At 37.8% G+C, this 11569-nt stretch overlaps 1 protein-coding gene across 1 annotated transcript; it reads right to left on the reverse strand.

Moving 5' to 3' along the window:
- Positions 1-10135: 10135 nt before the first annotated feature.
- Positions 10136-10966, reverse strand: LOC8289329. Its single transcript, XM_002512158.4, has one exon. It carries the CDS (start codon positions 10964-10966, stop codon positions 10427-10429), a length of 540 nt encoding a protein of 179 aa, XP_002512204.2. The 3' UTR covers positions 10136-10426.
- Between the last annotated feature and the right edge of the window lie 603 nt (positions 10967-11569).

Below are 11569 nucleotides of genomic sequence, written 5' to 3' on the forward strand. Positions count from 1 at the left end.
TAGTGCTAGGCGACCGATGGGTACACGCCTTAGATTGTAGCTAACACGAGTAGCACCCATCAAGTTTTTGGCACCGTTGCCAGGGAATTGTTTGAAAACTAGAGTGAAATTTGCTATTTGTTAATTTAGCCATTTTTTTTCTTTCTTATTATTTTATGATTTTTATTTTTATTTGTTTATTTATTTTATTTTATTTGTACATATTTATTTAGCTTAAGTTTATGATTCAGATAGTGAATGATAAGGAGGTTCAATGCTAAACTCAAAATCTTTGTATGACGCATTGGAAAATGGGATTAGGAACCAAGAGAGTGCTAAAAATTAGGATACCCGTGCATCTTTAGAAGCTCGAGTGGAATCGTTTTGCAGGGCTACCGATCAACTCTCCACTCCTATCCTTTCATCTCAAGTTTTTTATGAATTTTATTGTGGTTTACATTTGAGTAATGATTGTCCATTGTGCAGTGATTTTACTCCTTATTCTTATAACGTGAGCGAATGTGAATTATACGGGCAATTGGCCAAGTGACTCATATGGAAGCACCTATAATCAAGAGTGGAGTACTCATTCACCCTATGGATGGAGCTTAGATGGCCCGGAACCACCGGAATCTCGAAGAACTACATCAAGAAGCCTACTCTTGCACCTTCGACTCAAGATGAAGAGTGAGTGTCGGAGGAGAGCCGATGATGAGGTTCATTACAAGTCTTGATGATAGATTCCAACAAACAGAGAGGATACTTGAAGATCAACAAGCCTCGATTAATAACATAGAGCATCAAGTAGGCTTAATCTTCAAGTTACTAGCTGAAGAGCAATTGAGAACTCTATCAAACGCTACTGAATTCGAGGAACATTTGAGCGTCGTCACTTTGCGTTCAGGTGAGAATTTTTCTAGTTTATCTATTATGTTTGACGATGATGCTTATGTGCAGGACGACTCTTTGAACATGGAGATAGAACCAGAAAGGAAGAGGCAAACATGATCCTCCGAAAGACTATCAGCGGGAATGTACGATTGATGATGCTGAGTTGCAGTTAGAGGAATTGTTGGTAGATTTTCCACAAGTCCCTTCGATGATGGAAGATGAGCACGAGTTGTCCAATGAAGAAGTCTTGGAGGAGCTCGAGTTTCTCCTAGCAAATGAACCAAGCCAAGGACTGAAGAAAACCATCGACACTCCTGAAGAGATTGCCCAACCGTCGATCCTTCCAATTGTTGAAACTCTAGCTTTCAAATTGGAAGAGCCCCTAGAGCATCATGACTACGTGCAAATATATGAGGAGCGAGTTTTGCCCATCATACTGGCAGCTTGCTTGACTGTCGGGAAGAGGAAGTTGACGATTATCCCTCTAAGCGGATATTTGAAGCCATTTGCTTGGAAGAAGGATGGATGGTCGCCAATCCGCAGCGTTTGCTTTTCACCATGAGTCCAGCTAAGAAGACTCATCACATCAAAAAGAAGCGCTTTTGGGAGGCACCCCAAATTCTATTTTTCAATTTGAATACTTTACCCTTGCATTGTGAACTTAGTTGATTAGGTTTTGTAGTTGGTTTTTGTTAAGTTTTATTTATGTTGAGTGTATGAGTTGAGGATTTATTGGTTTTGCAGGTGAGAAAGAGTGAGAAAGTGCTGAGAATCGCAACTTTTGCATTATCTAGAGATCAACACGGGCGTGTTCAAGACCGTGTTCATTAACACGTCCCGTGTTCTGATTGAAGAAAATCAAACTAAGCTGAACACGTTCACAGAAGCTAACACGGGCATTTATGCCCTGCCGTGTCAACAACACGTTCCCGTGTCAAAGACCGTGTTCGTAACACGGGCGTGTTCTGAGAAGTGGTAAGTCAGCACGTTTTTATTCGCTTAACACGGCCCAATATCCATACCGTGTTCATGAACACGGCCCATGTTGTCGAACACGGGCGTGTTCCGCACACTTGCCTATATATACCACTTCATTCAAAAAAATTTTGCTCTCCCCCATCTCTTACTCTCTCACATCTTATTTCTCATTTCGAAGGCTTTGGATATTGCATTTGTCAAGTAAGTACCCTCCAACTTCATTTTTCATTATTTTGTTTTGATATTAGTTCGAATTTATATTTTCTTTGTGTTGGAATTTTGTGTTTCAATTTTTTTTTACTTTTTTTTATTTCCTTATTTTATTATTTAGTGTATGCATTTACATTCATGTTTGTGCTTAATTTTCTTTTATTTTCTTTAATATAGTTTATATACTTAACTTGCTCATATTTTCCGTTTTTCTTTTCTACCATTATTTATGATTGTGATTAATTCCTTATTTTTCTCTTTATTATTATTTTCGGTCGCTAAACAATAGGCTTTGTCATAGATAGTCAACTCTGTTTGTGTCTGTTTTACATTAGCATGTTGGTTTTCCTTGTGATGGATTATGGCGAAGTAAACTCCATATAGATGAATTGCAAATTTAATTGGTTAGCATCGGTTGGCAGTGTTGTGGATTAAATTTTCTTTACAGGACATTGAGCAGTTTAATTTTATCGAGTTAAATCATTTGGTTTATCCATTTTATGCCGTTATCTTGCCGAATTTTGTTGATCCTTAGTACTAAAAGTTTCCTTTTCAGGTACCATGTCCACCGGACGAGGATCGGGGAGTTTACAAGAGGAGGCGGACCGATGGTTCCTCTTCCTCTCGATCATCAGGCCGCACCGACTAGTTCAGGCCAAATTAGACCACCGCTAGCCATCGATTCCTACTTTTCCAAGGGCACCCACCTTTGAGCGGAGATATCAATCGATGAGGCACAAAGATTTGGGAAAGGGCGTAGGATAGGACCGAGATCGCTTGACTTGCGCGATCACCGATATCTTGAGACGCCCCCATTTCAACATTTCTTTGACATTGTTGAACCAACATATAGGGAGTTGACTGTGGAGTTTGCCGTACTTTCTTTCCGCAAAGCCGGGCCATGGGACTTCCAACAACCGGATGCGATCAGTTTCGGATTAGCAAGGCAAACTTTCACGATGAGTGTATGCAGTTTGGGGTACACTTAGGCTTGTGGAATGAGGAGGATGCGGTTGGAGAGGTTTATAGTCGTTGTATACACACGCTCGGTGTGTCATATCCGCAGATGTGGTACGAGATTTCCCGATGACACTGAGGGTTACATTGCCACGACAGTACAAGGCGTCTAACTTGCACGAGGGACTACGGTACTTGCATGCATTCTTTGGCTAGGACCATCGGCGGGGGAGATAGTGGTGGTGTAGTTACCCGAGCGGACTGTTTATACTTTACAAGATGCACCAGACCACCGGTCGACATGGGGTACTTATTGGCCAGACAGATCAGTGCCTTCTGCAATAACTCAAAGAAGGTATTTTTCTGTTTTGGGACTTACATTACTCGACTGGTTAGGAGCTTAGGAGTTTTGGAGGAAGCGATACCACATTTGACAGAGCTGGGGTGATGGAAACGTTGGGACTTCCCCAGAAGGTTAGTATGGGGATGGTGACTCGTAGGCAGGGTCCGCTAGGACCAGAGTATAGACTGAGGAATGCTCTCTTGGTAGCACTCAGAGAGGAGCGACCTGCCCCACGAGCCCATGGTACACAAGATGTCGCACCTTCTTCTGATATTCCAGAGTCTTCCTCCAGACCGTCTACTTCAGCTCCTTCTGGGTCTTCTTCAGTTGTTTTAGGAGTCTCCCCAATTGAGTTTAGAGAGCTGCAGCTTAGAGTGCAGAGGTTGGGAGAGGAGCAGCAGCAGCATTTCATTCGACAAGAGGCTTTTCAACAGGACCTTTTATAGCGTCAGGCTGAGTTTCAGAGCCAGATGATGGCTCAGTTTGAGAGGCAGAGGGCTATGCTTCAAGCCCTGATTGAGCAGGGAGGTAGGTTAGAGGCCTCTATGGCTAATGACATGTTCGATGATATTTTTGCTACAGACTTTGCACCTGCCTGTCCACAGAGCAGAGCCATTCTGACATCCCTCTAGCGGATGATCCAGCTGGCCCTCCCTCTCCAATTGAGCACCCTTCAACACAGCAGCTTGACGAGCCTCCTATTGACGGCCGCTCCTGGCCGATCCACCGAGCTCCTGCATGTGACACTACTTGATCCTCGGAGAGCGGCCCACTCCTCCACCACGGACGACGGTATACTGGCGATGCACCTCTTTTCACTCCCGGAGCCATAATCGGGCAGATTAGTTTCTTTTTCCTTTTCATTTCATATATTTTGTACACCGAGGACGTTGTGTCCTTCAAGTGTGGGGTGGTGATATCAATATATACTTACTTTCATGTTCTATTATTTTGTATATGAAATTTAGATCCTTTTCTAGTGTATATATCGTATTTCATTTATTCCATCTCAGTTATTTGTTTATTCTTTGTGCAATTTTTTTGTAAAATTTTGAAAATTTTTCACTTTGTTTCGATGCTCTTACTGTTGACTTGCTTTTGAAATCCTGTTTATGTCCATGTGATCGGGTAAAACCGATAGTGTTGAGTCTTGCGGAAGAATGTAAGATAATTAGTTTGAGTTTTGCACTGAGTTGCTTTGGTCTATTTAATTCTGTTTTGATGATTTTTATTTGGAACCTACTCAAAAAGCACACTTGTGAGAAATTGAGCCTAAATTGTAAGCATATACGTTATATGCTTTTATTTATTTCTTATTGAGAGTGCCAATTCGCTTTTTACTTTTAGAACTTGCTCGGTAATGCTTATGAGGGCCACAAGGAGAGTTTAACACTTTGGTATGATAGAGGCACTTAGGTTTTTCATTCTAGCCAAATAGCCTTCATTCGTTTATTGATTCTGTAGATAACCCTTTCTTTCACCATTTTTTTTTATCATATTCTATTACCACTTAGTTTTATTCTGCTTTGGGTTATGATTTTGCACATGAGTTGTTTTTATTGGGAACTTTTATCTTGGGAATAGCTTTAGAATCTTGTAGCAGCTTACTTCAATCCAAAAAGAAATTCACTCTATTATGTGAATGTTCTTCCCTTATGAAAAAAAAAAAGAATAAAAGGGAAAGGTGATGAAAAGAAAGAAAGTAAGTGAGCTAAACATTTTGACTTGATTCCTATTTCCCACCTTGGACTACTATCCATTGTTTACCCCTTGTGATCATTGTGACTTGTGTGCATGTCATGTATTTCATTGCAGAACACCATAGGTTCAACTCTGACCAAATTTACCTACCCTTACCTAATCCCCATTACAACCCTTATAAAGACCTCTTGACATGGTTGTTAACTCTCCATAAGTGGTAGGAGTAGGATTTAAGAGCAAGCATATAGTAAGTAAGGCAGTAGTTGATGCATTGAGTGATTAAACACTACCCTTTAAACACTTTGAGTGATTTAGAGTGAATCTGGTGAGGAGATGGTTCTGAATAATTTCCTTGAGACAATATTTTATGAATTATTAGCATCTTGGTTGTGATACTTGAATTGATTGCTTCGTTTCTTTTTGTTTGACTTGTGCTTGTTAAGGATATGTGCAGGAACCCTCTAGCTTGTTTGTCAGTTTAAGTATTGTTCCTTAGTGGTTTATTTTCCTTATTTTACTTTTGATTGCTTGAGGACAAGCAATGAGCTAAGTGTGGGGTTATTTGATGTGCGTAAAATACACACATCTAAATGGGGTTTTTTAAGATTGATTTTATGGACATTTGGATGTGAATTGGTCTCAACACTCACCTTATACATATGTTTCTGTGCATTAGGTCCAAAAGAGGTCAAAGAATGAAAAAGGAAAGAATTGGAGCATAATTGGACGTCAAAGCTGCCGAAACGAGCTAAGTACGAGCATGAGGAAGTTGAACATGGCCGTGTTGATCTCAACACTGGCCGTGTTCTCAACACGGTCACAAACATGGGCCGTGTTATTAACACGGGGACAAACACGGCCGTGTTGGACATCAAAGAAGAAGTAGATTTTAGGGAGCACGGCCACAGAGAGTAACACGGCCAGGAACACCATCCCGTGTTGAGAACACGGCCAGGAACACGGCCGTATTGGAGGCGACAAGGGGTATTAATTACAAGAATGAAAAAAAGAGAAAAAGAGGAGGTTAGGGTTAGAACGTCCCAAAAACCCTAATTTTTCTCTCCCTAAGGGTTTTCTGAGCTGAGACCAAGGGAAAAGGAGACTTGGATCAAGGTTTCAATCAGATTTCCTTGAAGGATCGAAGATTAGGCTAGGTTCATTGATTGATTTTCAAATCGAGCAAGAGGAACAAGAATCGATTCAATTGGAGCAAAAGGATTTGGGGCTGTTTACTCTCATCCAAGGGTGTAATCGGGTTTTCTCTACCTTTGCTTATTGTTGTAATTGAATTCTTGTATATTTTGAGAATGAACATGATTAGCTAGATTGATTTAATCCATTGGGATTTCTTTACTATGTTGGCTTGATATTATATTGTTGGATTGTTCGAGTTGGTTTTGTATTCTTCTTGTTTTCAGTATTAATAAGATTATGCATTATTCATGAGACATTGTGAATTGTGATGTTTAGATTGCTTTATGAGATTGAGAAATCCGTTTGGCAATTGGAATTTTGAATAGCAAGAACTGGTTAATAATCGCTTAGAGATAAGGATAATTAACTAGCCGGATTAAGAATTAACAAAGCTTAATAGAGGCGGATTAAAGCTTAATGCTAATTTAAGAATCAATCGTTAGGAAGAGATTCCAACTTTAGGTTATTAGGTTTAGGAATTCGGTTATCTCGAGAGAGAAACCGAATTCGGTTAAGAATTCATCCACGGGTAGCATAATTAGACTCACCGATCCTTTATCTTTTGTTCGGATGTCAACTAGTTTAGATTCCCTTTGGGTTTTTCTTCTTGTCTTGATTATTTCGTTTATCAATCACTCTTGCATCTCCCTTTGGACTTAGCTTGTAGTTAATAGTTAGTTTAGAATTTATTCATCATCCATTTTGGGTTAATATAACAAAGAACAAAGGAGTAACTCTGAGCTTTCGCTTTCCCGAGGAATACGACCTTGATACTCGCCATTAGTGCTAGACTGCATCGATAGGTACACTGCCTTAGATTGTAGCTAACACGAGTAGCACCCATCATTTTTCCACGGAAATTGGATTCAATCAATCAATTCCACCCTTAGTTTCCATTCCTTAAAGATAAGAATTCCCAAAGGGTTATTCCTTTACTTGAATTAATCATTCCCTAGTATACATAGTTCAACAACAATTAGAGTAGCTATTAGTTAATTTAGAAATTATTCATTAACACCAATTATTTTTTGTGATTAGATAACAGAGAAGATTGAGTAGATTTAGGTTCACACGTTCTTTAGGGAATACGACACTTGGTACTCACCGTTAGCTATACTCCACTGATAGGTACACTGCCTTAGTCATAGTCTTGCTTGACTTAGCACACATCAGTTAATTAAATTTGTGTTATATGGTTGATTAATTAAAATGGGCTATATAGACTTAGGGTTAAAATTGGATCCAATATGAATCTATTAGTCTAATAGGCTAATCAATATAAACTAGGCCTAAAACCCTAAAATTTAAGTAGACTTAGCGAGCTTTGGCATGCTTAGTTAGGGCTTGGACTTGATTAGAATTAGGATCACAATGAATGGACCTTCTCATAATAAGTAGTCCGTTAGGTTTAAAGGCTGGAACTCAAGGGCATAACATGTAATTAGGCTAGATTAGGTGGGGCTACATGCATAATTGACTAGTACACTAGGCTAACTATTCTAATATGGGTTACATTGAATAAAATAGATTAGACTTAGGTGAATTATATGTGTTGTTTTTGCATGCTTGTATATAAATTGCTTGCATTTATAGGGAATAAATTCTTAAAGAATAAAATTAAAGACTAATATACACAAATAAGGAAGTTGGCTTCCGGATCCATCTTCTGTGGCTTAAGCTGCCTTATGGAATCTGAGAAACGTCACACACTAGTAAAAATGTCCCGGTGATTACCTAGGTGGCGACTCCCATCTCTGCGCTAGTCTCAATGACTAATTAGCGTGTCCCCGATTAGGTTGAAAAGCCTTACAGTGTCGTAGTCGCTAAAGACATTTATGTACGCACCTGAAACCTTCACCTAAAGTGTTCATATCAAAGATTGCTTTAACCTCATTCAGTGAGGTAAATCTCGGTCTAGGAAAAAAAGAAGTGTTCTTTGAAAGAGATGGGGGCATTGAAGTGCTTGATGGAAACCAACTTGGTGAGCACAAATATTGATATAATAAGCTTCTACCCCACACTTATTGTTGACTAAATTATCAACAGAAATCCCATAATGTAGATCTCAGGATAGAGTTATGCTAGACCAACTTTAGATAGAGATCTTTAGTTTATCTTATTATGGTCATCATCAGTATTACATTTTGGCCTAATTATGATCATACTAAGAAGGATATAAGGGAATGATTAAGAGCGCATGAGCGGTCGATACTCAGATGAGGTACTAAGCAGAAAAAATATATGATGTCTTGGACATGGTGGAATTTTAGAATTAAGCTAGCTGTCTATTCTCCATGACATATAGCAGTATCAAAGTATAGGAGGATCTTGGACTAGCTCAAGGAAATAGCTCATTGACCATAACTGAACAATCTAAAAAGGACTGTGATTTTATAAAAAGATCGGTCTTTCCCAAAAGTTAATAATTCATGTAGACCACGATAAATGTATGCAAGAATTGAAGGGCCTAAGCCAAGGATGTGACCATTGGCCAAGGCAGATGCAAGTTTGAAGAATTCTTTGGTTACTTTAATGGAGGCTAAGTAGTTTACAAATTTGCAAAGAAATAAGTTAGAAGATTCATATTTTCAAAATGGTCAGAGACAAGGGTGTCTTTTCGAGAAAATTGGATAAAATTATTGTAGTTAGAGTCATTTTTGGTTCATGAGTAATTTTGAGAGAACCTCAAATTGAAGATTGAGAGTAATTTCCTGACTAGAAAAGGAAAGGCCTAGGAGAATGGTTAGATAAAAAAAAAAAATGGTCATGGGAGAAATCTTAAACAAAATGAGTTAATATGCCTTGATCAAAATATACTTGCTCCTAGAAGATAGTATTTATAGAAGGGAATTTTCTTGGTCGAAAGACTAATCATAGGGATAATTCCTATAGCTTCCCAAATTTAGCTTTTTGAGAATGGGGCCAACAACATATGATGGTTGATCAGAAAAAGAGCCAAAAGGGACTAATACCTACAATTAAGCTTCAGACTTTTTAGACCGAACTTCATTATGAAGGTCGAGAAGGCTAGGAGCACTTGATGTATTTTTTTTCTTTTTGACATTAATGTGGTTGATCAAATAATTAGTAGAAGATGTCAAGGGAATTGGAAGATTTGAGTGTTGAAAGCGTGCAAAGGAATGGAGTGATGAGGAATATACAATTTATAAACAAAATTTAAATTGTCTTTGCCGCTTGGAAGTCCCTCAAAAGAGGAATAAGTGAATGTGTGACACGCATTTGTTAAAGATAAAAGTTAACCAACTTTTGGCCAACTAGAATTTTATGACCTTTTAATTATTCGATCGTAGTTTATAAAAGGGGGCATTATTGACATTGACCCAAAAAGAGTTACGGGCTTGAATTGGTGGATTGAAAGAAAAGCCAATAAGGCTAATCATTAAGAAGCATCGGTCATAGTTGTAGATTAGTTAGGATTATAATTAAAGAAGTATAGACGACGTATAGTTGTAAAGGATAAAGTTGTATGTCATTAGAACTCCTTACTTAATGAGGACTCTGTAATTATAAATAGTGGCAGAAGGTTTATTGTAAAAGACCCATTCTTATATATCAATTTAATATAAATTTTTTTGTTCAATCTCTCTATGTGTATTTCAATTCTTATAATTAGTAATTCTTTGATTATACTAGATTTTTCTGTGAAATCAAAGACTCTAGTGCGAATTCACTTCTTTAAAGTGATTTGGCGATTTATTTCCGTGATATATCTTCTATCGATTATTGATATGTTCTTGGTCGACAAAATTATCCATGTTACTTATCACTTGTTAATTAGATTTTATAGCTGGCTGCAGAACCTCGTTTAAAACAATATTTGAGATGTTGTCCAGCTGAATCTCATAGATTTTTGGCCATGAATAGAAACAGAGAGCAATTTGATAATTTGATTAAGATATAGGTACAAACAGTAATATTCATAAAATAATCACAGAAATATACAGTACATGCTAGAAAGATTAGATGATTAAACAGACGCATGGCAAAATCTGGCAGCCTCACCGTACCCGCAAGCTCCAAAGAGAACTGTACGTGCATACTGCATAACAGATATATCCTCTAATCCAACTACAGAAAGAAGGGGAATTTTTTTTCAAGAAACACAAGCTCACATGCAGGTCTTCATGTCTACGCAATACATGATTTATAGTACTATCTGCTCAAAAGGGGAAACCAACGTTCTTGAAAGGAAGACTGGTAAGAAATCATGAAAAATAGAAACACAAGAAGGAACCCAACTCCCCATGGAGTTCCTCCAGCTTTATGAAGAGAGCCTTGTTCTGGCAAAGGAATGAAGTAGGCGATCCCTCCATTTCTATCATTGGGAAGCCAGCGAACAGCCATCAGTAGCAGCAAAGGAGACACCATGAGAACTAGCTTCACTTGGTCGAACATGCTTTCTAGCACAGGCTCATAATTTGTGTACCATGACAAAGTTAATAACAGAAGCAGTATCATGAGGAAGAAGCAGAGATGTATAGGCAATGGTTGTTGAAATTGTGATGATGAATTGTAACTACTTGCCATCTTTCTTGAATACTTGATGAGGGTTCCAAGGCTTATAATTAATCCATAAAATGGTTTGACCTTATTTATAGAGGGGTAAGTGTGGTGTATTTTTGCATGATCAAGGAAAGGTAAGAGCTTTATTACTTGAAAGAAAAAAAGATTAAAGATTCCTGCTTCTGTCATTCCAAGTTGGATACCTCCAAGGGGACGGTGATAGTTTATTATATGGCTGAGATTTATGTTATAAAGTGGACTAATGAAGGATTGCCACGTACCACCGACCATAGACTATATGTTAGGCAACCATGGGTTTGAAAAAGGAAAAAAGGAATATATCAAGAAAAAAAAGTTGAAGACTTGACATATAAAGGGCATCAATACAGTGTTCTTTTTTCTTTATTATTATTATTATTAGGGATGGCAACCCGTATCTGTTTTTCAAGTTCCTTTGAGTACTTGTCATTGTAGTGTTCCCTTGCATTGTTTTATGCATAAATATTATATCATTGTACAAAGCTTTGGGATCCGGAGTTATTTGGAATGTTGTTGCTTATAAAAATTAGTAAATTAGTGTCTATATAACCTTTACAATCTGACATTCTTAAATCAATATTAAACAATTCATGACTTCTATTATTTAGTAAGATTTTATGAAATCGTGCATTTTATAGTTATAATTCAATATATTTTGTTAACCGATACTACATCAAAATATTCAAAAATTAATTCGTAAAGTTATATTAATTATCGATTTAAAATAGTTGTTATCTTAATCTCAAACTAAAT

The sequence above is a fragment of the Ricinus communis genome, chromosome 6 (genome assembly GCF_019578655.1).
Source record: "Ricinus communis isolate WT05 ecotype wild-type chromosome 6, ASM1957865v1, whole genome shotgun sequence".
In the NCBI taxonomy this organism is placed as follows: Eukaryota; Viridiplantae; Streptophyta; class Magnoliopsida; order Malpighiales; family Euphorbiaceae; genus Ricinus; species Ricinus communis.

What these genes read in the sequence shown, in the direction of transcription:
- LOC8289329 (XM_002512158.4), bottom strand. Translation starts at nt 10,966, where the DNA reads ATGACAGAAGCAGGAATCTTTAATCTTTTTTTCTTTCAAGTAATAAAG.